Source organism: Lynx rufus, unplaced genomic scaffold (genome assembly GCF_022079265.1).
Source record: "Lynx rufus isolate CCGP_SWC_20201006 ecotype Redwood Valley unplaced genomic scaffold, mLynRuf1.p SCAF_11, whole genome shotgun sequence".
NCBI lineage: Eukaryota > Metazoa > Chordata > Mammalia > Carnivora > Felidae > Lynx > Lynx rufus.
Genome location: NW_025814825.1, coordinates 38,641,636 through 38,668,651, shown reverse-complemented (window position 1 = coordinate 38,668,651; position 27,016 = coordinate 38,641,636). Strand labels below are relative to the sequence as shown.

Below are 27,016 nucleotides of genomic sequence, written 5' to 3'. Positions count from 1 at the left end.
AACTGAAGATCTTTGCAGATGTGATCTTTAATCCTTGAGGATTTGGGGAAATGGGAAAGGTGCCAAAAGACAGAAGACAGATGACCAGGCCTTCAAAAGAAAAAGGTGAACCCCCATCCCTTGCAAGCTTCTGAGGCAGCCTATTGAGTGCAGGGTGCTCAAGTGTCTGGGAGAGAACACGCAGCTCTCGGGGGGACCCCAGCGACAGATGTGGCCCTCATTGTACTGAGGCTCTGGTCACGGAGACCCTGAGGGGTTGCCTGGGCCTGCGGTGGGTGTCGAGCCCCTTACCATCCTGCAGGCGGAAGGCTGTGGCCCTACAGCAGTCTCACAGCACGTCCTCTGGACTTGTTCCCCAGCAAATCCCAGACATTAAACCCCTTAATGAGAAGCAGGACAGTGCTGGGGAGGGGGCCCTGCCAGCACACTCTCTGCCTGCATGACCTCCCCGGTCCCTTCTCTGAGCCTCAGTGGCCCTGGTCCATAAAATGGGATTTCTAGGGTTTCCGTGAGAGGCTGGGGACTGTGGTTGGCACAGCCCCCTGCACATGGGAGCCCTAGAGTTAACCACACAGTGCCTGTTCTACGTTTTGGAGGTGGCACGACTTCTGCCCGGTGAACGGGTGACCTCCCGAGACTCTGCCCTGCATGGACTCTGCAGGCTGCATGTCCTCTGAGTAGTCCTGGCCCAGAGCCAAGTACGGCAGCTGGACTGCAGCTCCTCCTCTCTTCCTGTTCTCTCCCTGCCCCTCCCCCTGCCCAGGCAGCACAGAAAGCTGATTGTAAGCAAATTCCTGGCCTAGTACTGGGCAGAAATGGCTGCAAGTGGCCGAGGACTCAGCCGGGGCATAGGTGCCTCTTCTTGCCCTGCTTGGAGAGGAGCTCATTGGGAAGCCAGAGGACGCCTAAAGCCTGAGTACGATGCCGTGGTGATAGGAGCAGGTAACCAGGATGTGCTGGAGCTGAGGGGCAGGAAGGCGGCCCTGCTCAGAGCCCGGGGGGTGGGGGAGTGGAGTTGGGGGCGCACTCCCAAGCCCCACCCCTCCCTCTCCTCTGTCCACAGGATGGCCAGGGTTTGGGCCAGAACAGAGTCGGGGGGGCGGGGCGGGGGTGGAGCCCACTTAGTCTGCGAGCAGGCACCAAGGTTGTGGGGCTGGCTCTGCCATCAACTTGCTGTGTGGTCTGGGGCAGACCCTTGCCCTCTCTGGGCTTTGGTGTTCCCTTCTAGAATGACCAGAGAAGAATAGGTGAGCGCAGGGGTTTCCATGTATCTCCTGCAAAATTAGCCCCTTGGCACCACATTCTTAAAAAGCGTATGGTACACAAGGATTGGAAAGAAAGAGCCTTGGGATAACCCATGAAATCCAGTCATACCAAGTGCCCTGACTTCTTGTCGCCACCACTTCGCCAGTAAGACCATGTATCCGGCAAGGAAACTGGACGGTTCTATAAAGGGGGGTTAGGGAAAAATAGAAATGAGTCGCATGTCTGCAGAGGCTAACAGCCCCTGCTGTCTTTCTTGCACATCTGCTGCACTTCGCTGACCCCCAGGCTACAGAGTGTCTGATTCTGACACGTGACTGTGTGAGGGCGTGGGGCTGGGAGAAGGTTACCTTTGCTCAGATCCTTCCATTCACACTCCCTAGGGGCCTCTTCTGGCATTCTCTCCCACTGGGCTTAGACAGACCATGGCAGGATTGAAAGAAGACGTTGGTTACACAGTTTTAAAGCTGCATCCTGTTCTGACATCTCTTCATTTTTGTATGTTCTAAGAGCAGTCATGGCCAGTTAATGTTTTTAACGGTCGCCTCTCCAGGGAAAAATGTGTGCAAATATATATACATAAGTTTAGTATAAATACTGAAATGAAAGAAGCATAGCACACGATTTTACAAATAAGATACGCAATACTCTAAATTCCAGGTGGCCAACTGGCTCTCCCCAAATTTCTGGGATTTTTGCTATACTTAGCAACCTTCTGGTTCCTACTGACAAATAAGGCTAGTGCCCAAGGGAATGTTTGACCTTTTGATTGACTTCAAAGAGTAGAAGTGAAGCAAAGCAACAAAGGTACATCTGAACTTCACTTGTTCCATGACGGGAGAGACTTCGCTCAAACAGATCATGTTTTTCCCGTTCTGGGAGAATACTTTCTTAATTCTTTGTGCTTTTTCACGATGGAACAGCCAGGGACACAGCACACGGTTGGGTTTCATCTGCATTGTTAGCTTTTTCTCCATTGCTTTCATAACTCTAACCATCAACAAAGCAATATATGGAGCCACGATATGTAATGTTCACTGACTTTCATGGTGCAAATACTCCCACCATGGCCGCCTTCAAGTTACCACGGTGACGCGGTTGCATGTGAATTTGGAAAAGAGTCGCAGCAGCCCACTGTGACACAGCGCAGCCTGCTGACGGCTGCTCAGAGGTAAAAAACCACAAGAGCATAGGTAATTGTGACACATAGTAATATGATGTGGGAAGTTGACAAGTTTTGAGTATGTATGACCTTTGTTTATAATTTATTTCACCATAAGTTTATATAATTTAAATTGTAGCAATGGCTGTGTTTGACAACTGTCACAAACCTCCTGGCTGGGGGGAAACCAGCTGTAGACCTAACTGGGTGCAGTAAATGGCACTGCACCCCCCCCCCCAACTCCCTTTCTGCCCTTGTTGACGGCACACCCCTGCTGCCTTCTGACAGGGACAGTTGACTCCAGGTCACCAGATGCCAGGGTGAATAGCCCACATGTGTGTGAGTCTCAGGTGTGAGTTTTTGCTTGACATTGTTTAATTGCTACACATAAAGGGAAGCCCCGTTTAAGGGCATTTGGGGACCAAGTAAGGAACAGAGTGGCCATCTTCCGAGAGAGGGTTATCTCTGCTCCCTGAGGTCACACCACTACCTGGGAGCCACCTTGAAGATGACCCTGATTAGTCACTTGACTAAATATGCCTAAGAGTGACCCAAGGAGCTTGTTAAAATGCAGTTCCTGGGCCTTGCCCCTGGTGATTAGGATTCAGTGGAAGTCAGCACATCTGACCAGAATTTGGAGTGGGCCTGACGCGGGCGGCTGCAGGCCACATTTGAAAGTCCGAGTCCAGAGCAGCTTCCCTCACGAGCCCCATGTGCCTGGCTGTCTATGGATCCCTGGAGTCAGGCTGGAGGTTATCAGAGCCTGTAGCTTAAGACCCCCTCACAGGGGAAGGAGAGGTCACCAGAAGCCACAGGAGGGCCCAGGCGGGACTGGGGATGGACTAGTGGAGGAAAGAGGGTCCTGGGCTGATGGAATCTTGACCTTTGTCATTTGAGGTCTGTTTGTGCACCTATGGGCTAACGCGTGATGACTGAACTGGACCGAGTTGCCTGGAAGCTTTTATTCAGTTTCTGAGATTTATGATCAGCACTACTCAAGAGACAAATAGCTACCATTTATTGTGGGCCTGCCCAGGGTCAGGTGCTTTACATATATTATTGGTTTTTCTCCCTCCCAACACTGCAAGAAGCCCAAAGCTCATGGCAGGTCAGAGTGACTCTCCGAGGGCCATGTTCTGTAAATAGCAGAAACCAGGTTGAGCCCAGGACAGTCTGCCTTTAATTTGATGTATATATTAGAGAGCAGGACTTTTCAAACTGCAGGTTGCAACCCATTCATGAATCCCATCCAGCATATTTTTTAAACCTTATTAAGAAACTTTTCAAAATACATAAAAACAGTAGGTTAACTCATCTTTCCAAATGAAATATAATCAAATGGATCTTCACATGCTTATCACGTGGATAAGTTGATATTGTTCATGAAGCTTTTGTCTGTTAAATACATTTCTAGGTGGGTTGTGTACCAAGTCACGGTGTAAAACGCACTTTCTCCTGTGGCTCATGGTCAAAGGGAGTTGAAAAGCTCTGTTTTAGAGATTCCTTTAATGGAAGAGAAGTTGGCTCAGTGACTTCTCAAATTCTGGGAGTCTCTGTGTGGAAAATGTAAAACAAAATCAGCTCAGCCATGAAGAAATCCATCATGTGGGTCATTGCTGCCTCCTATTTATGGATGTTTGTCAAATTAATGGCTGAACGTTTTATTTGAGTGAACGCCGGGTTCAGGTTGGTGCTCAGAGAACATAGTCTTCTACTGACATCCCTGAAGACTCAGAGTGACCTTCTGTCACCAAGGAGGAATGTGTGCCAAGTGTTCCAGACAAGGCCTGTCCCCACTACTTGAAAACAACCAGGGCCTGTTCTCTGCCCGACAAGGGATTCTTCATCAGCAGCTCCGAGTTATCCTGAGAGTGAGGGAAGAAGAGGCCCTCCCACCCCACCGGCTGTGCTTGGCTCTGGTGGCCACATCAGAATGACCTGGGGGCTTGTGAGAAATCCGTCCCAGGGCCCCGCCTTCACCCTGCTGAGCTGACTCTGGGGAGGGGTTCTCGGGTGGTCCTGAAGCTTCTCGCAACAGGAGAAGCACTTGCTACCAGGGGGGCCTGGTGTGCAACATGGGATCCCAAGTCAAGTTTAGGGCTCCTAACCCAGGGGCAGCCCTCCTAAGGTCTTTGGAAAGAAACTTAAACATGTAAAATAGCAAAGTTCACCCAATCAGCTGGCACTCCTTAAGCTGTCTGTGTTCAGTTACTTCATTTTGAACTGTTCCCATCTTACCCCAGGAATGTTGGTGGTTGACAAAGACAAAGTCATGTGACTAAAGCCTTCTGGGGCACTACAGTGAACCACGCTTGGGGAGAACAAGCCACATTGGACAGCAGCCGTCCACATGCCCAGCACGCACCTGGACGGCTGGTGATTCCACACCTGACAAGGAGGGCTTGTCTGCCTAGCAGCATACCAGCCACGCTCCCCTTCTGTCCCTGCCACGGAAACCGTGACTCTCCCTCACCAGTCACTTGCTCATCCCCAGGTGCTGGGAAGCCCAGCAATGCGAGGCTTCGTGAGATAGCTTTTGTCTGATGACTGTGGATTTCTCCTCACCCATCACTCCAGCGTAGAGCCACTGGCCAGGCCAGGGTGACGGGACATTTTTCGAGCCAGGACAAGAACCAGGGTTTTCTGACTCCCCACAGACCAGGTGTTTTATGGCATCAAGCTAGATGCTGTTCCAACATCCAACTCTCTGCTACCTCCCCAGGATCTTCACGAGCATGGGGACAGGGATGGGTGACCACGTTCCTCAGGTATATGTCTGTCTGCTTGCTGACCACTGCTGCTCTCCTCCTCTTTCCCTTGTCTCATTGCAGGACACAATGGGCTGGTGGCTGTGAGTACCTCCCCCTCTGCCCCACTTCATGACCCCTGGATGTGAGGTTGTCGCCGGAATGTGAGGAAGCAGGCAGGGTGTGGGCTACAGGAGACATGGGGAGGCAGGCTAGCCTCCTCTCCAGGGCACTGATCGGTGGCTGTCAAATGGATTTCTTTGGTAGTTAAGGAGAGTATCAGAGGCTCTCTTTCCTCTCCTCTCCATAACATATGTGCATTTCCCCCATGACTTTGGGAGAGTCAGGGAGCTTTCAGAAACAAGATGATGAAGAGGTGGGAGCATATGTAACTGACATAGGCTGGGAGACATGTCAGAGCCTGGGGAGCTGAGGCCTGGTGGGTGGGGCCCTCTGACTACAGATGAGGGGGCGGTCCTTGTGTATATAGTCCCTGTGCTGCACAGCTGGGTCTCCACCATGTGTCACCCTGAAGTACCCAGCAGCCACACAGCCCCAGGTATATCCTGGAGACAGTGAGGAAGCCAGGCTAGCAGAGGAGGCAGGGCCCTGCCACAACACCACTGGCTTCTAGGTCCAAAGCTGAGCCAGGTCAGGGCTATCCTGAGGCTGTGCTTGTCAAACTCTGGTCCCTGTACCCCTAGAAAGCTAAAGTGTGTGCTAGAGGTGTTCACAAGACAAGCACGGTACATCCTCCTGAAGCAGAGGCTGCTCTAGAATATCCATACAGGAGCACTTCGCAATGCTGGGGAGAGGGGGCCGTGAGACTTGCGTGAAATCTTAATCTTTTCCCCTGACATATTAGTTTTACTTGAACATTTTACAGGGAGTGCTATGTAACTCAACTGATCAGTAATTTAAAACATTGATTTTATGTTAATATGAACACAGGCTCATCCCCCAGCTCTGCCACTTTCTATCTGTGAAGGTCAAGGCAAGTCATTTAGGCTCTCTCAACCACGGTATAAGAATAAAAATGCCCAGTCTCAGAGTTGCCATAAAGCCAGCAAGTGACGTGCCTTAAGGACCAGCCACACAAAGCCTCACAGATGGGGACTCTTGTTATTGGAAGTTCCCAGCCCAAGGGAGGTTGGTGTCAGTGCCCTCCAGCCGAAGACCCACCCAGACGCAGCCCTGCCATTCAGGGAGTTGGGTGATGACTGGCTTCGGGGGGGGGGGGGGGTGCAGCTCAGGAGAAGGGGGTTAAAAAGAGCCTATTCTAGGATATGAACTCAGGTTGGATGATCTGGGGGGGGGGCAAAAGAGGGGTTTGCTCTAGACTGGATACTGTCAGAGCAGGAATGCCCCTGCAACTAGCATCTCAATAAATCTTATCTATGGGGAGAGGGACCAGTAGGAGGAGAGGATAACTGGTAAGGAAGCAGCAACCACTAATTTTGGCCAAGAGAGGAGGCGGTGTTGGGTATTTTGTGGGTGACCCAGAGCCCTTGTTTTATGTTTGTACTCAGACAAAATTGTGAGGTGGGCTTGTTCTGTCCCATTTATCATGGTCTCAGTCTGAGGTTGTCATTCTGTGAGGCTGCTCAAGTGTGATGGGAGAGTATGGTTTATGGCCAAAGGCCAGGCAGCTTCCCAATGCCAGAGTGGCTTTTTTTCTTCCACACTGAGATGTGTCAGGAGTATAGATCCTGATTCCAGACCATCTGGGTTCAATTCCCAACACCTCTACTCTGTGAGCCTGAGGCAAGCTACCTCCTTGGGCCTCAGTTTCCTCATCTGTGAAATGGGGAGAATCCTAGCGCCTGCCCCTAGGGTTGTGAGGTGGATTAAATGGGGTGATGCACTCACAGGGTCTGGCACAGAGTCATTGCCAAGTAAACTTTTAAAAACAAGCTTTCTGAGTTACACCGTTTCTGTTGTTACCTTGGCAGGGATGGTAGTGGGAGGACCAGCACTGCAGGTCTGTAGACTCAGGTCCAGTTCGGTTTAACAGATACTTATTGATTTCCCACTAAGTGCTAGGAAAAATTAATAAAATCCCTGCAATATTTGTCCCCTCGCCCCCCAAATAAAGCTGTGCTATAACTGTAGCTTCCTCTCTTGGGCACGTGCTGTGTGTCAGGGATCAGTGCGTGAAGCAGGCCAAGGGGGTGTTACCATCATCAGGCCCGTGTTTGCACTGGAGGAAACCGGCCAGATGGGTTAGGTGCTAAGGCCGATCCAGCAGAAAGAGGAAGTAGAGCTTGGCGGTCTAGCTTGGTGCTCACTGGGCAAGCTCACGCGCTGCCTCTGTGCTTCTGAGGAGGCACGAGGCTTGCCCTCACCTAGAGGAGATGGGCACCCTGAGCAGGCCTGGGCAGGGTGCCATGTGACTTCTCAGAGCCACCCAGGCCATGCAGGAGGGAAGGTCACCTTCAGCTGGGACATGGAGGGGCAGGACCAGTCATGTTGCATCTTGCAAGACATCTGGGAAAGTGCGAATTTACGGAGGAAGCAAGGGGAATGGCATCCCCAGAGGCGGGAACAGCATGAGCCTAGGGTTAGCACGCTGGCCCTGTAGCGAGGACCCTGAGCTGGCAGGTGGGCCCCAGCGATGAAGGGAAGACCCTGTGTACCCCCCAGGCGGCGTACCTGCAGAGACTGGGGGTGAACACGGCAGTCTTCGAGAGACGCCCAGTGATTGGAGGTGCAGCTGTCACTGAGGAGATCATCCCAGGTGAGCCCTGAGAGGTGGTGTGGGGGTGGCAGAGGGTGACCAGTGGTGGCCACCGGTGACTGTCTTTATCGGATTCCATTTCAGGGTTTAAGTTCTCCCGAGCATCCTACCTCCTCAGCCTGCTGAGGCCACAGATTTACACCGACCTGGAGCTGAAGGTAGAACTGCGCCCCCACCCTGCGCGCCCCACCCCCAGTTCTACCCATGGCCTGATGGTGGGGGAGGGGCGGTTCCAGCTTCCCCACCTGGGGTGAAGCCTCCCTATTTTGTACCCGCGTGGTTCCCTGCACCTGGGTTCTCTCTTCTATCCAAGGGTTTGTCTACCCACATGCTCTCTTTGGTGCATTCCCGCAGATGGGTTTTGTGAAGCCTACCCAGTGCCTTAAAAATGGGAAATTTCACATAAAACATGGACATCTTTTAAAGAACAAGCCTTGTCAACACCAGGCCCATGTACCTGCATGCAACACTGGCTGGTGCCTTGCACGGGACTGGGGTTCCAGTTCTGCCCGGCCCCATCACCTCCTGGCATGTCACCTGGCCCTCGCTGGGTACCTGCCTGAACCCCTGGGCCTCTGACAAGAGCCCGGTTTCTTCCCTCATTAATCTTTAGATCCTGTTACCATTCTCAGTCTCTTGAGCAGGAAGTTGGACCCCAGGGATTTTCAGTTCCTCTGGCTCCTGGGCTGCTTTGAGGGGTCCTCAGAACGCTGACTGGCCCCTAGATGACTCCTCTTAGTCAGCTTAACCTTGGGCCACAGGCTGACCCAGCTCTGCCCCTGTCCTTGCAGATCACTGCCTCTTTTGTAAACTCGGTCCCCGCATTTCTGGAGCCCACTTAGCTTCTCCCTGCTTGTGCCTGGGTCACCACTACTCAGGGAAAAGGATCCTGTGTATCATCCATACAAGAAGCTGTGAGCACTTTAGCATCAACTTTGCTCTAAATTGAAAGTTTGAAATTAATAAGATCTTCAACCACTATTGCCTACTTAGAGAGAGAAATCACGGCCAACCAGGCAGGACCGGATGAAATCTAGCCAAGGCCTGGGAAAGGGTCTCTGCTCCGCAGTCCACACCAGATTAGAGCTGAAGGCAACCTGCAAACGCACGCACTATACATAGTGACAGATGTGGCTGCGGATGGGGGCTGTGGGTAGACCCTCCTTTTGAAAAATGTAACTTCTGAAAACCCAGGATGACAGAATGGAAATTTCCACAAGTGTTCTCTTTATAGAAGTTACTCATTTGAAAATGTTTTCTGTCATAGGGTTCCTTTGATTAGAAACTCCCAAGCGAATTGAGTGTATGACTTGACCCCTAACCTTAGGCTGCATTAATAGGAGCGTGGTGCCCAAATCATGGGACAGAACAGTCCTGCTTCGTGATGCACAGAATTAATCCCGGGCGGAGCCTGGAGCACCTTATTGAACAGGACACTGGCAACCTGGAAGGCGTCTACAACAGGGCAACTGAAGTCGTTCTAGGAATGTCCTCTTTCCAGACAACAATAAAGAACAGTTTAATTACCAGTGTCACAACCTGGGCTACAAGCTCTAATGCTCTATCAATTGGGCTGCACCTGTGAGACAAGAATTGTTTTAGTGTTCCCGTTTTATGACGAGGGAACCAAGGTGCTGGGAGGTTAAGTTCACACACTGGGAAATGACAGAATTTGCATCAGGTCTACCTGCCTCCTGCTCCCTGTTCTTGAGGTCCAATGTGCCGCCACAGGCATCCTGATGGCGATCCTGCACGTTACAGTTTGCAATGGACAAGGTCACAGGTAGGAGCTCTCCAGGTGGGGCCTGGGCAGAGGACAGGGCTGAGCTTACACACCCTGGGACCTAACAGTTTCGAATCCCTGCTTGGTGGTTTTATCAGCTGCCTCCCAGCGCCCCGTCTTTCTCATCTGTAAGGTGGGGATGGTGATAGTACCTACATGGTGAGGCTATTGTGGTGGTTTTAATAGGTTCGCTCATCATTAGTGCAGTGCCTGGGGCATGGTTAGTACTCAATAATTGTCAGCTAGCACTATAACTCCCATGTAGCAGCTGAGAAAACTGAGGCCACAGGAAGATAAGGCAGCCGACCCGGGGACCTGGGCCGGCCACTGCCTATCAGACCTGGCCACTACAGGCCTGTCCCCGGTTAGTCTAAGCCCTCACCTAAAGTGTGAGGCTAGCCTTTCGTGCCACTGTGTCTCTTCCATCCTTGAGCCAGAGGGTGGTTTACCCCACCCACTCGGGGCCTCAATGGGGCCTGCGTTCTGGATCTTAGTTTCCCCAGCTGTCAACAAGAACATCAGATTGCATCACCTCCCGGGTCTATCCACTATCCTGGTTTGCTTTGATAGCCACCCCACATTAAGCAGTGGAATCCAGGCTGGGAGGGCAGAGTTCTGCCCTGGGGGTCTTTTCTCCCGCATCAGCCAGGGGCTACCTTATCCTGCTCTTCCTGGGCCAGCCTTGACCTCATTCAAGTGGCAACCCCTTGTCCTCCCTCCCCTTCCTCTCTGTTCTTCCGGGCCTTAACCAGATCAGTGTGCTCCCACTTTGCTCCCTGGAAACCTGATGCAAGGCTCTCAAACTTTCAGGTCTGTCAGAACAATGTGGGAAACTGATGGGACCCTGGGGGACCTTGATTTGAGGGCTGATTCTGCAGGACTATGCTGGGGCCCGGAACCACACCCTTTGAATCTCCCTTACCTCTGGTCCCTCATATACACCTTGTCCCTTCCTAGTGATTTCCACCCAGGATGCTATGCATGCTGAGAACACTGTGGGGAAATCAGAAGAAGGGCTTTGTTTTTATAAGAGAACTGCACAGTCTGAACCAATCTAATGGTGATTCAACATCCCTCTTCTGATTCTGACACCACATAATTAAAGCCATCAAGAATGGCAAAGGTTCAATTGATGAGAAAGTCCTGAGTCAGACAAAAAAAAAAAAAATCATATTCAATTAGTTCTACTTGAAATAACTCTTGGGTCCCTTATCTGGGGTGGGTTATTGATTCATTCATTCAGTAAACGTTTCTGAGCCCCTTCCCTGTGTCCTGCACTGGGAGAAGCCCTTGGGGACACTGTGGTGAATGGGGGCAGCAAGGCTTCTGCCTTAGGAAGGGAACTTCAAGTAGAGGTAGGTGTTGCCTAAAGAAAGGAAAACAAGACAATATGGTAGTGAAGGACCAGAAGTCCAGCCTGGACTGGCAACCAGGAAAACTTCCCTGAGGAGGTGACATTTGAACTGACATGCGGATGCTAAGAAGTCACCAGCCTTGTGGTCACCTGAGCAGAGAATGTTCCAGTCAGAGGGAAGTAAAGGTGGACAGGCCCAAGGCAGAAGAAAGTAGACTGTGATGGCAGAGGGGCAGCTGAGGGTGTGGGAGAGGGGGTCCGGATCAGGTGACATAGGGCCTTGTAGGCTGTGAAGGAGGGACTGCATTTTATTCTGAGTGCCATGGGCAGAAGTAGTGGAGGGATGGAGTTTATGACTTCATGAAAGGTCAGTCCGCCTGCTGGGTGGTGTGGAATGTGGTAGAAGCGGCTGTGGTCTCAAGGAGATGGGTGAGGCGGTGGCTGCGGTAGTTCACAAGATGGTGGCTTGGGCTGAGGGGCAGTGGAGATGGAGAGAAGTGGACAACTTCTGGAGACTCGGCCAGTGAGACTTGGTGACTGTTGGGATGAGGGGAAAGGAAAAGGAGAAACTAAGGATACTTCCTGGGTGAGAAAGAGTTTACTAACCTGAGAGAAACCAACCTGAAATTTTCTCCAGCTTGGATCAAATACATTTCCCCATGTTGGTGTTAGAAAGGACTCTGGAGGTCTTCCAGCCCAAACCCCTACCAAACCTTTGGACTCACCTCCACAGAATGCTCTCCCCATGGCGATCCCACCATCTGGTATATCTCTGGCTTAGGGAAATGTCAGCTGTAATTGTTGGAGAGGGCTTTTTTGGTTTCCTTGTGTTTTCCAGAACTTCTACTCAGATCTTGTTTCTGTCTCTGGACATGTACCTGGTCTGCAACATGGCATTCAATTTATTCAGTCAACAGAATACGTATTGATTGCACTATAGGTGCTAAGGATATAGCACTGAGAAAAGAAACTATGCCCTTGAGCTCATAGAGCTGACATTCCACTTGGGGGAGACTGGGTAACTAAGTATGCAGTTAGCCAGGGGGCAGTAAGTGCTTCAAAGACAAATAAAGCAAGACGAGGGGGCAGAAAGTGCTGGGCTGGTAAGGGAGGCCTTGCTGCTCAGGTGACATGTGAACAGAGCAGTCAGAATGGAGAGGGAGCTGGCCAAGGATCTGGGAAAGAAGTCTCTAGGTGCCGAATTCATCAGGTTAAACACATTAAATACGTACAGCTTTTGGTATGTCACTCATACCTCAATAAAGTGGTTTCAGAAAAAAAGAAGTCTTTAGTTGGAATAGTAAGTCTTATTTGTGGGGCCAGCTCAGGCCCCTTGTGTTTTATCTGTACCTCCATTGAAGAAGTAGATGTGCTCTTAGAAAGTTCTGTTTGCCAGTCAAATATTTGTAAGTCAAATCATATTTTAAATGCATCAAGGGAACTTCCATTTAAAGTGACCCTGGAGTAAATGAGTCTGCAAAGTAAATAAAATTTTTTGATGTGAATAATTTATCTACCTCGTAAGTATGGATTTTCACATAACCATTGCTTTATTGTGTCTTTCTAAATTTTAATTATTTGTTTCTGAAGTGGGGGCAGTTATAGACTAGTGCTGAGAGTCAGAGCTTTGGAGTCACAGAGATGTGGTTTTGAAACCCAGATCCACCTCCCAAGGTGACCTTGGACAAGTTATGTCACTGCCCTGTGCCTCTGTTGTTGTATTCGTAAAATGAGGACAATGTACTTAGAGTTGTTGTGAGGTGATCATTGTAAACCTTAGTACAGTCCTTGGCACAGGGTAGCTTTGGTGTAGTGTGGCATGGTGTGGTATGACATGTTGTGGTATGGCGTGGCCTGCCAAAGAGTGCCTGGGCAAGCACGCTTTTTATGCACTTACATTAGAAAATGTAAGAACCAGTGCCACGTGCCTCGGGGAACTGTTTGCAGAGACCTAAATTGTTGCAAACCCAATCAGAGAAGGGTCAAGGGCAGAGGCCACAGATCCCTTAAAATGTTGCTTTGCTATGTGTGTCCTGCAGAAACACGGGCTGAGGCTTCATCTTCGGAACCCCTACTCCTTCACCCCAATGCTGGAAGAGGGCACAGGGAACAAGGTCCCCAGGTCCCTTCTTCTGGGCACAGACATGGCGGAAAACCAGAAGCAGATTGCCCAGTTCTCGCGGAGAGATGCGCAGGTAGGGAAAGGGACTGGCAACGGGTCTCCTCCTCCCTTGCCAGCCTGGAGGTGGCTCCTGAAAGGAATTGGGCCTGGTCGGAGTCATCCTAGAGCATGTTGTCCAAAGGCCACGAGGGCTTGGACAGGCCACCCCACCTGCCCTAGGAGGGCTCCGGTCTGTGGTAGCCTCTGATCCGAGCACTTCAGAGAGAAGGGAATGGAAGACAGTGATTAAGGCTGGTGGAGACCCGAGACCCTCAAACTATGAGGCCACTGTTCAGGTGGTCTCTGCTGGCTGAATTTCAAAAGGGAATCCACCGGTATGTACTTCTACTACGGTGCTTTCCATCTTTCCTGCTTACAACTAGAACTCCAGGTGGTTATCAGTATTAAAGTCCATGAAAGCCAAAAAAGAGGAATGAAGGGAAGATCAGAGACAATTATGGATAGAATGAATTGGATCAGGAATTTAGGACAAGAGATTTGTAATATTCATTCGATCTGGCATTAATCCCCAGGCAGCCCAAGGCAAGAAATTGTCCAGGATGGCATGCCGGTCTGCTGGAAGGAAGGACATAGGTCTGATGGAGAATGCATAGCTTTCCCTTGGGATTGCATTATAAGGAATTTGTTGGGTACCTTCATGCATATGAGTCATTGAATAATCTTTTTTTTTTAATGTTTATTTATTGTTGAGAGAGAGAGGAGGGGAGGGGCAGAGAGAGAGGGAGAGACAGAATCCGAAGCAGGCTCCAGGCTCTGAGCTGTGAACACAGATCCCAATGTAGGGCTCGAACTCACAAACAGTGAGATCATGACCTGAGCTGAGGTCAGATGCTTATAACTGACTAAGCCACCCAGGTGCCCCTTGAGTCATTGAATAATCTTATGGGCCTGGTGTGACTGGTGTTGCAGATACAGATTCTTTAAATGGACATATTTTTGTACCAAGCATAGACACAAGCTGAGGCATAGTATTAACTCATATCTCATTGAGGACAGTAAGGAGAACCTAGGTCAATACAATCCATGTGTGTTGCTTTTTGTACTCTATTGTTGAGTAAAACCAAGAGAACTGCAGACACACAGAATCTCTCTTCAGCCAGTGGTTTCTAAGCCTGGCCGATGAGCAGAATCACCTGGGGAGCTTGCTTTTTCAAAGTGCTTCTCTTTTGTGCAGCGGGTTGGGGACGCCTGCCTCCACCCTCTCCTCTAAACCCTGACCATCTCAGATGCACCAGAGAGGATTCAGGACAAGGCCACGTCCCCAGGCCTATAGGACAGTGGCTGAGGCCTTGCGTGCTAGTGACCACAGGAACAGGAGGCAGAGGCCACATCCCGGGGTGGAAAGTAAGGAAACCGAATTCCGGTTTTATCTTTTCATGTTGCCACATTAAAGGCCTACTGTAGAGAAGGCTGCTAAGGTCATTTTTATCAAGACTTCTCAAATGTACTTCCACACAGAACTTTTCCTTCTGTAACCTTATTAAAATTCCATGGATATATTCATGAGTATAGATGAACCAAAAAATTAAAAGGTGAGGGCTGAGGATTGAGACAGGGCCCTGGTGGCAGAGGTCTCCATCCCAGCTCCTGTCACCCACCCAGTGAAGGAAGTGTGGGTGTCCTAACCACTCTGCTGAAATGGATTCTGAAAAGAAAAAGAGAAAGAGAGAAATGGACTTGGCTCGGGGGGCTTGTGGGGCGATGGGGAGTAGGCTTCTGTTTCTGCATAGGACAAGAGGATGGAGGGGATTTGCAGGCCAGGAAACAATAGTCGTCACGCTGGAATACGGGGGAAGGGATCTTTTACCAGTAATACACGGGAAGACAGGACTGAGAAGAGAAACTTTAAAGTGGTTTCACGGTTTATCACAGAAACCACATCCTAGGATACTTGCCAGTTTTCTGTGGCTGACAACTGGTCTTGGCCAGCATAACTCCTTGTCCCTGCCACCACCCTACTGGCTCATGTACTGCTCAGGATTTCTCCGACCTCCCCTAGTGCTAACATCAGCTCACAGACCCAGAACTGGGAGTAATTTGCCTGAGGAGTCACGGAGGCCTGGCTAGGAGCAGCAGGCCACATGGGGGCGGCATGGAGGGCAGAGCAGTGGGGCAATGTCCTTGTGGGATTCTAAGCAATGGGGCCTTGACTCAGGGCTCTCTGTTCCAGGCCTTCCCCAAATATGAGGCATTCATGAATCGGTTGGCATTAGCCATAGACCCTCTGCTGGATGCAGCGCCAGTGGACGCGGAGGCCTTCCAGAGGGGTTCCCTGCTGCAAAGGCTCAAGTCGCTCTCCACCCTCAAACCCCTGCTGCAGGCAGGTAAGTCCAAAGTGCAGGCATCTGGGTATGATGAGTGACCTTTGGGGACTCGAGCCCATTTTCCTGATGATTGGACCAAAGCCTGAACCTTCTTCAGCCTACCACCTGCCACCAATTAATAAGGGCTGTCCGAGTACTCTGGGGAGAAGGTTTTCGCCCAGCCCGCCCTAGAAACAGAGCCTGAGGAAAGGCTTATATGCAAATAGTTCATTTTGAAGGGTGACCCCAAGGAAAGGCGGAGTGCAACTGGAAAGATTTCCAGCGGGAGACGCTGCAGAGTTGCATGGACAAAGTGTGTGGATTCGGGGAGGAGTGAAGGACCGATCAGAGCCAGTAGAATCTATCACAAATGCCAGAAGTAGACACTGCCTCTCAGACGACCAGTCCAAGAAGCTTCATGGGACGAAATGTATTAAGCAAGTGCTGTGTGCCAGACATTAAGCTAGGCACTGGGGCTACAACAGCTAAAGATCACGATCCGTGTCCTCAGAGCCCTCCTGCTCTGTGAGCCTCCGGCGGAGTGTGAATCAGCCTGAGAGCAATGGCCTGGCCAAGCTGGCTGCCTCCCAGGGTATGGGCCTTACAGAGTTCGAAGTAAGGGAATAAGGTACAAGTTAACATTTTTCCAAAAATAATTCTAACAGCTAAAATGTATTAAGTGCCTATGAACTTGCAAATGCTTTACATATGTCACTCAGTCCTCACAGTAGCTCCTGGGATATGAAATATTACTCCCATTTTACAGATAAAGAGGTAGGAGCAGAGATATCACGGATTGGACTGACTCTTTCTTGCCTATCTCAGCCTATGTGTTATGGGTCTTCTCTTTTAGGTCGCGTGCTGGGAGCCCAGCTGCCCCAGTATTACCAGGTCCTCACAGCTCCAATTACAAAGGTGAGGGGCTCCCCAGCCTCAGGCTGGACCCCACATTAAGGGGGACTGTCCTCCCCAGGTCCCTATGCCCTTCTCCCTGACATTTTGCTGTCCTAGGTGCTGGATCAGTGGTTTGAGTCCGAGCCTCTAAAAGCCACTCTGGCAACGGATGCTGTGATCGGAGCCATGACAAGTCCCCACACTCCGGGGAGTGGGTGAGTGTGGGGTGTGGCGGTGAGGGGTGCAGTGAGAGCAGAGTGAATCCCCCACAAGTGCTAACAGCTGCTATTACCGCTCACCGAGCTCTCTGGGTGAGCCGGGCACGAAGCCAAGCTCCCATCTAACCCTCAGAGCAACATCTGAGAGCCGTGGCTCAGAGAAGGGGCAGGTCTTGCCTGAAGTCACACAGCTAGTGGTTGCAGAACTGATTTCCAGCCCACGTTGTCTGACCCTCCAAAATCCTCCTCTTAGCCACTACTCCTTACTGTTTCAGCGAGAAAAGCCTCTCTCCCACTGTTATATCTCAACATGAACAACTTCCCACTCTCCTCCTCCTCCCCCACTTCCTCCTTCTTTTCTCTCTCTCTCCCTTTCACTCCTTCTTCTCTGTCTCTCCTCTTTTTATCTCTTCTCCTCCCACAAAGTCCCATTAGCCCTCCCCCACACACACAAAGTTCCTTTCCCTGGGTTCCAAGACACACGCACGCACACACACACACACACACACACACACACACACACCCCTTGGTGAGGGTGGAACGCTATAGGTGGGGGCTGTGTTGACAGCCTGATCCAAGAGGGGGCAGGCAGACACAGTGAAGTCTGTACCTATGGAATGAGTTAATGGCCACTTGTAGGAGCAGGAACGGAGGGTGTGTGGGGTGTGTGTATGTGCGTTTGTATGTGTGCGTGTGCGTGTGCGTGTGCGTGTATGTGTCTTGGGATAGAGGATACTGCCAAGTGTTGGGCCATTTCTGGTGTATCACAAGATGCAGCTAGAAGCTGTCAACGTGGCTTTTCTCTCAAAAGATGAGAACCACCCTTGGAAGTGGTTTTTCAACACACATTAAGCCAGCTCTGAATTCCCCAGGGCCATGGAAGAAGGCGGTTGGCAGCGGTTGCCATACTTTGGCCAACTCTGTGATCCACCAGCCAATTTGGATGTTCCAGCTGGTGCCTTCTGTCCTTTTCTCTGTAGGTCTCCAGGAGGCCTAGCTACTGCCCAGTTTATGAAGTGTGCCTTTAAGTAATTTGTTTCTTCATTAATTCTTTCAGTCAATATTGATGGAGCACTTCCCTGTGCCAGGACCTGGGGCCAGGTAGTGAATGGAGCTGAAATCCTAATAGGAGAGGTAGACACAGAGCAGATGATGATACCGGAGTTCTGTGAGGGTTAGGATGGGGGTAAAGCAGGGACACAATGCTGTCCGGGGTCAGAGAAGGTCTCCAGGAGGAAGGCATGTTTAATCTGAGACTCTCAGGACAGGAGGAATTAGGTAAACAAACACGAGGGAGGAAGGGGCCTTGAAGCTGCCAGAACAGCATGTGCAGACGCTGGGGGCTGAGCACAGATGATGCGGGGGTTTGCTTTGGCAGGAGTGCAGACCGCAACAGGGAGCATGGTGAGGGAGGAGCCTGGAGCCCTGGAGGTCATTTTCAGAGACTGGCAATGACCCTGAGAGCAACACCAAGCCAGTGAAGGCATCAAAGGAGAGAAGTGACAGGACTCAGCTAGGTTTTGAGATTGGGCTCCAAGCCTGCAGGAAAGAAAGGGTGGGAGAAAGTGGTCCAACTAGAAGAATATCAGTGCAGCACTTTAGGGATGAGAGGAGAGGCCTGGATCAGGGAAGAGGCCTCAGGGAGCAAGAACTGGAAAGTTCTTTGGGAGGCAGGGTTGATGGCACCTGATGGCATGGAGGCAGTGCCCATTCAAAGGTTGTTGGGAAAGGCAGCACAGGGGGAGGGAGAGGCTAATGGCACCAGAAAGAAAGGTCTATTTGCATCTAAGCTCTGGAATTAAATCCCACCTCCAACCACTGATCCCAGTGGTCTGTCCTCAGGTATGTGCTGCTACATCACGTGATGGGGGGCCTCGAGGGGATGCAAGGGGCCTGGGGCTATGTCCAGGGTGGCATGGGTGCCCTCTCTGATGCCATCACCAGCTCAGCCACTGCACATGGAGCAAGTGTCTTCACTGAAAAGGTGAATGTCCCCCTACCCCTTACCCTGATTATTTGCAAGGATCTCAGTATAGAACCAAACGTCAAATTCAGAAGGTCCCTCCTTTAACTGAGGCACAACGTGGGGCTTGGAATCAAGGGGCTGAATTTATGTAGCCTGTTAATGGCTGGGCAGCTGTCAACCAGGCCCCCGTTCTTCGGACCACCTCCTTTGAATTTTCTGGCCCCTAACCCCGTTTGGGCTGAGCCTTTCCATTAGAGTGAGTGGGCTAAGTCTTCACCACTTTGCTGCCGAGCCCAGCAGGGTGGCTTCAGGCTGAGGAAGCTGGCATTGCCCCAGAGCAGCACAGACAATGGAAATCCTCCAAGATCCAACTGTATTTTTCTTCCTGGGGGGTTTCTGGGGCCTCACTCTGGTGGGCTCCAGGCAGTGGCCAAAGTGCAGGTGAGCAGCGAAGGGCGCGTCCAAGGAGTGGTGCTGCAAGACGGCTCAGAGGTGAGGAGTAAGGTGGTGCTGTCCAACGCATCTCCACAGGTCACCTTCCTGAAGCTGACACCACAGGTAAGGCCTAAGGGTGGAGGCAAGCTGTCCGCCAACATGGGGGGTGTTGGTCAAGGGAGCCAGGACTGCATGAGGACGGGAGATGTAAGTGCCAGGTATCTGCACTGGGGGAAGCCATCTCTTCCTTACCCAACAGGCAGGTAGCAAACAGGGAAGAAGCCTCACGGGTGGGAAGGAAGGTCCGAAGGAATGAGATGACCTAGGCCATGCAGCTGGTGATTGGCAGAACCGGAGCTAGAACCCGGGTCTGACTTTTAATCCAGAGTTACCCTACTACCCTGATTCCCCCTCTAGCCAATGCTAATTCCAGCATCTGTGTCAATTATCTATGGCCATATGGATGCTCAGCTTGTGGGCATATATTAAGAATACTGATTTAGCACACAGAACTAGAGAATTCAGTTGAACTTGGCTGAGTTCAGCCGATCTGGGCTTGCTCATGCACCTTCCATCAGCTGTGGGTCAACTAGTGGGTCCTGTTCACCTTGGCTGGCTTCGCTCATGTGCCCAGGTTGGCTGGCTGGGGCTAATCCAGGACGATTTCCGCTGGAATGACCAGGTTGACTAGCTCTGCTCCATGTGTCCTTCATCCTCCAATGTAAGTCCAGGCATGTTCTCAGGGTCTGGCAGAGGACAAAAGTGAGCAAACTCATTCATGCAGGTGCTTTTCAGGCTTCTGTTTGCATCCTACTTCCTAACATGAACTTGTCACAAGCACAGAATCACAGTGGGAGGATGTTACAGAGGTGTGTGCATCTAGGGAGGGGTGAGGATTGGGGGAAATTTTTGCAATTGATCACACCTTCCCTGTCACCAGAAGATATGATAATATGTATATGAGTATGGAGGTCCCAACCATTCTTGGGACTACCTGGGGGGGGTGGACAAGATACCACTTTTTCTGAGTAATTCCACTAAGAAACTTCAACAAACATCTGTTCAAAAGCATCTTGTCAAGACAATTCTGAAATAACCAAGATTTACAAGAGCTTGGAGACCAGAGGAGAAAAGGGGCCTGCAGCCCACTGACCGTATCCAAAGCAGGAGCTGGTGTGGGCCATATTCATTGCTCTGGCAGAGCTCAAAGGAAGAAGTGGTTAGTGTTAAGCTGGAGGGGATCCAGGCTGACTTCACAGAGGAGGTGCTTTGGCTGAGCTCTGAAGGATGGAGAGGATTTCTGGCAGTAGAGGTTGAGGGACCATCCTGAGCAAAGGAAGAAGGCAGCCCCTTGGGGCCTCAGCCATCCTCAGGCGTTTTCATGGAACCTTCTTCCAGGAATGGCTTCCTGAGGAGTTCGTGGACAGGATCTCCCGACTAGACACCCAGTCACCTGTTACCAAGATCAATGGTAAGAGGCACACCAGACTGCAGAGCTGTCTCTTCTGACATTACCTGAGTGAGAAATTTCCAAGTCTGGGAAGAACTGGCCTACATCATCACCTCTATTCTCTGCCCTCCAGTCTGCCCCCTAGTTTGAAGGTGAAACACTCTTTCATACTTTTTCTTTCCAGTCCATCACTTGGGTGAGCAGGGTGATGGGTAGAAAAGGAGGATCCTGGGGTCTGAGGACATGGGCCTTTGGGCCCTCATCCTCCTCTTTGGTCCATCAGTGGCTGTCGACAGGCTGCCTGACTTCCTGGCGGCCCCCAATGCTCCCGGGGGCCAGCCACTGCCCCATCACCAGTGCTCCATCCACCTGAACTGTGAAGACACCCTCCTCCTCCACCGGGCCTTTGAAGATGCCATGGATGGCCTGCCTTCCCACAGGTGGGTGGCCGCTGGGCTTCGGTGTCCCCTGTTACAATCTTACACGCATGGGCCAGGTGAGGGGTGGGTGAGGGGTCTGTCTAGACATGGCAAGGATTGCCTCTTCCTCCTGGTGTTAAACATTCACAGTGTCTCAGAATCTGCCTAAACCCATACTTAAGTCCAAGGATAGGAAGTACATCTAGACAAGAAGCCTGTGGGCCAGGGCAGGTAAGGAGTAAAGAGTAGGACATGGTTCAGCCAAGTGTCACGTATTAGCAGGAGAGCAAAGGACTGCAGAGAAAACAGCACTGGCCTTGGAGAAGAATTGCAGAAAATGCTTTCTGGGAGAGAAGGGGTTTCTCTGATTTGGCAGCCCCATCAATGGGCACACACTCACCCGATTCCCCTGCTCCATATTCTCTTGTCTCTGATAAGATGCTTTCATAGAAAACTTCTAAAAAGCATTTCCTACCTCCCATCTCAGCTGTCTCTCCATCCTTCTGGGAACAGGCAGGGACCTTATAGGAGCAAGTATCTCTCCATAGTGTCAACTTCCACCAAAGCCTGTTGAAAACCTTTTCTGGGCGGGACTCTATTGAGTACAGGTTGGGGGAATTGGAGGTCAGGCAGGGGCATGAAATGGACACAGAGCTTATCGTAAGGCAGGCACATAAATATTTATAGCATGAGGTAAAGAGGACAAGTGCCCTGAGAGAAGGGTAAAAGGCAATGCCCATTTATCCACTCATAAATATTTTGGAGCCCCTACTCTGTAACAGGCTTAGTCCAGGAACCTGGGCACAGAGCAGCAAGCAAAGTCAACATGGCCTCTGCCCTCAGGTCACTGACCTTCTGTTGTGGAAGACAAGACAATCAACAAACATGCACTGATAATATGGAGAAAAATAGGTCAGAGGAAGGGAGGATTTGCTACCCTTTATAAGAAGGTCAGGAAAGAAAGGCATCTCTGATAGCATGGCACCAGAGACCCAAAGAATTGAGAATAAAAATCTTATCAATATCTGAGGGAAAACACCCAGGTAGAGGGCAAGTCAGGTGCAAAGGCCCTGGGGCAGGAATGGAGTGGTGTGTTGCAGGCACAGGGATGTGACCAGAGAGGCCAGAGGAAGAGAACCTGGGAGTGAAGGGGGGGGGGGGGGTGGTCCCAGAGCTACGCCTGCTGTATCCTGCTGGGCCCTGGAAGCTACTCCTGGCTTTTACTCCAGGAAAGTTTGTGCAGAGCCTGACTTACATTTTGGAAAGACCCCTCTGGCCACTGTTTGGAGAAAAAAAGGCATCTGTTGCAATTGGTTACTATTGCAGAATCCAAGAGACAGAGGACTGTGGCCCAGACCAGGGTAGGGGTGGTGGAAGTGACAAGAAGTAGCCAGATAGGGGTACCTGGGTGGCTCAGTCAGTTAAGTGTCCAACTTTGGCTCAGGTCATGATCTCATGGTTCGTGAGTTTGAGCCCTGCATCGGGCTCTGTGCTGACAGCTCAGAGCCTGGAGCCTGGTTCGGATTCTGTGTCTCCCTCTTTCTCTGCCCCTCCCCCACTCATGCTCTGTCTCTCTCTCAAAAATTAATAAAACATTAAAAAAAATTTTAAAAACAACAACAGCAAAAGAAGTAGCCAGATACTGGGTATTTGAAGGTGAAGCTGGCAGCATCTGCTGTTGGACAAAAGTCAGGTGTGAGCAAGAAAGAGGAGCCACTAAAAGATGGTGTTTGTCTTTACGAAGAAGGGGAATCTGGTGTGTCTGGCTGGGGAGGAGCAGGCTTTAGGCATTCGGGTTTGGACAGGTTACTCTGGAGCTGCCTACTGGACACCCAGGTTCAGAAGACACATTGTAAATGAGGGATGCAGGGAAAAGGCCATTTCACGTGGCCTGAAGGTGGTCAGATGTGGAGATTAGAGGGAAAACGTGCCCCAAGGAGACGGGGCATTGTTAGCAGGGGAGGGGGTGGGAAACCGCTCAGGGTTCTGTCTGCTGGCCGCAGCCCCGGACGCTCTGATTTCCCCAGCCTGCTCAGGGAAAGGTGACCGGGGATGAAGTCTGGCTACCTGAGCACCTGCTGCCCTAGGCCTGGCCCCTTCCCTCATTTGTTTGTGCTGCCCGCTCGGCCCTGGAGACCTGAGAGGCCTGGCAGAGCCCAGGCTGTAGTGGAGGAAGGTGGGGACAGGCATCCATTGGGGAGGGAGGCTAAAGGGGACCAGAGGCCCTGGAGTGGGGGGTGGGGAGGCTGGTGAGGGACTGGGAGCTCCTCTGGAGCATTCTGGACTGTCCTGAGGGACACGGAGCCCGTGCAGGCAAGCAACCACCACAGCCTCGAAGAGACAGCAACCTTGGCACCAGGTTACCCCAGGCCTTCCTTCGTTATGTCCCTGGCACCTCAGAGAAGCTCCCAGCCCTTCCTTCAGGGCAGCTGCTGTTCTTTGCCCCTGACCCTCTCTCCTCCCCCATGTGGCAGGCCTATGATTGAGCTCTGCATCCCTTCCTCGCTGGACCCTACCCTGGCTCCCCCCGGCTGCCATGTTGTCTCGCTCTTCACACAGTACACTCCCTACACACTGGCTGGAGGCAAGGTGTGGGATGAGCAGGAGAGAAACGCTTATGCAGACAAAGGTAAAGAGGGCCAGACTGTCCTGTCTCCAGAGTGACCGGTGGCCGTGCAGCCCCAATGGACCCCTCTCCTCCTATCTGTGCATTCAGGATTAACAATGCCAGGTCCTGCCCCAAAGGGAGAGAAGAACCCAAGGGAACCCAAGTCAACACAAGGAGTGCCTGCTAGGGTCTGGCACTGGGCTAAGAAAGCCTGAAAGACACGATTCCTGTCCTTAACATTACTCACAGTCCAGTTGGGATTTGGGGGGATGAATAGAGAAACCAGTCTTACAATACAACTTACTCTGTGAGTCGAAGAAGGAAGGTATGTGCCAGAGAGATAAGGAAGAGACATTTGAGCTGGGTTTTAAAGGAAGAATGGGAGTTGGCCAGGCAGCAATGGGCATTCCAAGCGAAGAAACAACTTGAGCAGAGCAAGGAGGTGAAGAAAGCTTTGCATATACACGGGAGACAAGTAACTTTGTGTTTAGGGGTGGGATGAGCAGGTGGGAAAGTGGGGTGGACCCAGAGGCCTTTGTAATGAATTATTTACTTGCCCATGGACTGTTTATGTATTTTTTGCTTATTGAGATATAATTTGCATATGATAAAAATAGACCCATTTTAAGTGTGTAGTTTAATGAATTTTCATACATTTGCCAAGTTGTACAATCATGGCGTCTCCTCTTCTTCCTGCTCACACCATCTCGTTTCTCTGCTGTTCTGTAATCAGTGTTTGACTGCATCGAGGCCTACGCCCCTGGCTTCAAGGGCTCCGTGGTGGGCAGGGACATCCTCACACCGCCTGATCTGGAGAGAATTTTTGGGCTTCCTGGAGGGGTGAGTATAAGGCATCCCTCATCACATTCTTCTCCCTGCACCCCCACTCCCTGGCCTGCCCACTTGGTTTTATCTTGTCTCTCCACACCCAGCCCGTATCGAGAAGGGAGGACAGTGCAGAGACCACGGTGGAGAGGGGACAGAGAAGTGGTCAGACCTAGGGAGTGGGGAGGAGTAAGATCAGACAGGAGAGGCAGTGCCTGCTGAGAAGGTCACCAGGATGTCCCCTGTCTGGGCATCCATGGCCACCTCTCCCATCTGGCTTTCTTCAGAGGGAGCTCCCCTCTCAAGGTAGCAGGTCCTTGGACTTTCCTCTCTGATTTATCAAAGCTTTGTTGAGACTGGAGGCAAAGGGACCAGCTAGGAGGCCAGGTCCATATTGCAGCCACCAGCTTCACGTGGCTCTTTGTGGTTTCAGTGGGTGAGGCCAAACTGAGGCGGGCTGTAGACATAAAACACCCACCAGCCTGCAAAGGCTTAGGACAAAAAAAAATGGAACACATCTCATTAATAATATTTGTATTGGTCACATGTTGAAGTGATAATGTTTTGGCTCTGTTAGGTCAAATAAAATATATTATTGACATTCATTTCACCATTTTCTTTTTAAACTTTAATGTGGCTCCTAGAAAATAAAAATTGCATATGTGGCTCATGTTATGTTTTTATTGGACAGCGCTGGTCCAGATCAAGAGTGCAGGAGGCCAGACGGTGGGAAGGGAACAGAGTGGATGGACATGGGAGGCATAGGGTAGGCTGAACTGAGAAGTCTCGGTATAATGTGGTCAGGGTGGAGGTGACGTGAAGGGTCCACCTGGAGGCCCAGGCGGGGAAGGTGATGTCGCCCACCGAGGTGGGGAAGGTGGAAGAGATAGGGGAGGAGGAGCCCAGCTTGGGACATGCTGACGTGGTTAGCTGGAGGGACGTCCAGCAGGTGTGATCTTCTTGTCCAGACCCGCCCTGCAAGTCTGACCTTCCCCTTCCCCTTGCTCCTCCTGCCCCCATACCTTCCCAGCTGCTCGGACCCCAGCCAGGGGAGCAGGACCAAGCCTGAGTACCCTGTCCCTGTCTGCCATCCATTGTGACTCTGCTGGGGCTTGGACCCCTGGGACCCAGGCTCAGGTGGGTGTCTCAGCCAAGGAAACATGAGCCGGCTGCCAAAATAGGTCAAATCCTCCATTTTTCAAACAGACTAAGGAGGATTTGTAGTCCTCGGCAAACACTTAACATCTCCCTCTTCTTTTCCCTCTCACACTCTGAAGGTGCTCCTCACCTTTCTTTCCTCCTGAAAAATGCCTCTGGAAAACTCCATCCCCAGCCCAAGGACATGCAACTGTCCTCTCTCTCCCCTCCCCTTTCCAAGAAAACATGCCGGAAGGAAAAGAACCTTCCTTGGAGAAGGGGAGGGGAAGAAACCTGCAAAGGCCGGAAAGACCATAACACTCCTATGTCAACGACTGTGGCCCTGCCTCCCGCAGAACATATTCCACTGTGCCATGACCCTGGACCAGCTCTACTTCGCCCGCCCCGTGCCCCTGCACTCCAGCTACCGCTGTCCTCTCCGGGGCCTGTATCTCTGTGGCAGCGGTGCCCACCCTGGTGAGTGACGTGGGCCCTCTTCCCTTGTGCGGGCTGTGGGGGCTGGCTGGACGGCAGAAGCTTACTGACGGGGGAGAAGGGGGGCAAGGAGAGATGGAGGGGAGCAAGGAACTCCCATGAGAACAGGCCATCCCCCATATTGGGGATTCTCAGTGCACAGGAAACAGGTGGGAGGAGGGGACTCTGCCAGCTGGCCACACCCTCGGGGTAGCTCCCACCTCCTCCAAACGAGGTTTAAAAATTTGCCCCAGAGGCGGCTCTCCAAATGCCAACTTTGGTTGTGGAAGACCTGTGTCCCTGAATTCCCCCTCCAGATGTCAGACCAGTGGGAATTGGTAACATTACGTTTCTTAATTTAAAAATTCTTGCCTGCGTCCATTCCAAGCCTCGCTGACCTTGCCAGGGCTCCCATCCCCTGTGGACACGCCCCAGAGAGGTCTGAGCTTCCACCCCTTTGCCCCTTGAACCTTTAGTCTGACACTTTAGTTTCACGCCCGGAGGGTCTCCATCCAGCGCGTTGGCTTTCCAGACTGAGGGGGCAGGTGCTTGGGCTGTGCACTGGGCCCCCTGCCCAGAGCTCTGAGCAGGAAGCCTGGAGGCGAGCCCAGAATCTGTCTTAATAGTCGTCCCAGTTCTGATGCTCACGTCCCCAGCACCGCCCTGCAGGTGCCCATGCTCTGCTTCCTTGCTGGCTTCCCCACGAGCTCTGGCCCCGCCTGCTCCCTGGGGACGGTCGTGAGCACCGCTTAGGTTCACGGGAGACTCCCTTCCAGGAGGAGGCGTCATGGGAGCCGCGGGACGCAATGCAGCCCATGTCGTCTTCAGAGACCTCAAGAGCATGTGACCCTGAACCGACTCTGACCCAGGACAAAGAATCCACCCTTGAGATTTTAAGTCCCCATTGGGTCAGTTTCTCAGGATATGGCAGACAAGCTCTCATGCTCAAGGCACTATTTTAGGAGAAACGTACAGGTTATATTTGATACTTGTTAACCTGGTACCCATGTCTTCATGAGTGAACCAGTTTTGTGTTATTAAAAACAATGTTTTAGATAA

The 27,016-nt window shown here is 51.4% G+C and overlaps 2 protein-coding genes across 2 annotated transcripts in view; both read left to right on the top strand.

Annotated features, from left to right (window-relative positions):
- The window catches only part of HPS1 (HPS1 biogenesis of lysosomal organelles complex 3 subunit 1), a 32,305-nt gene extending 25,859 nt beyond the window's left edge, over positions 1-6,446 (top strand). The window contains exon 21 of the mRNA XM_047073268.1: positions 5,257-6,446. The gene's annotated coding sequence lies outside the window, so the exon portion shown is untranslated. The remainder of the gene's footprint in view (positions 1-5,256) is intronic.
- PYROXD2 (pyridine nucleotide-disulphide oxidoreductase domain 2) lies at positions 17-27,016 on the top strand. The gene is made up of 17 exons (XM_047073274.1): positions 17-105; positions 764-942; positions 5,257-5,276; positions 7,816-7,909; positions 7,994-8,067; positions 13,086-13,241; positions 15,399-15,552; positions 16,385-16,446; positions 16,543-16,640; positions 18,486-18,627; positions 19,033-19,167; positions 20,443-20,515; positions 20,778-20,934; positions 23,388-23,542; positions 24,255-24,361; positions 25,840-25,960; positions 26,734-27,016. The coding sequence occupies exons 2-17, from the start codon at positions 816-818 to the stop codon at positions 26,802-26,804; spliced, it is 1,746 nt and encodes a 581-aa protein (XP_046929230.1). The 5' UTR covers positions 17-105; positions 764-815; the 3' UTR covers positions 26,805-27,016.

Coding starts and splice junctions, on each gene's coding strand:
- PYROXD2 (XM_047073274.1), top strand. CDS start 816: ATGGCTGCAAGTGGCCGAGGACTCAGCCGGGGCATAGGTGCCTCTTCT. Junction 13,242..15,398: donor TCTCGCGGAGAGATGCGCAG/GTAGGGAAAGGG, acceptor TCTCTGTTCCAG/GCCTTCCCCAAATATGAGGC. Junction 16,447..16,542: donor TCACAGCTCCAATTACAAAG/GTGAGGGGCTCC, acceptor TTGCTGTCCTAG/GTGCTGGATCAGTGGTTTGA.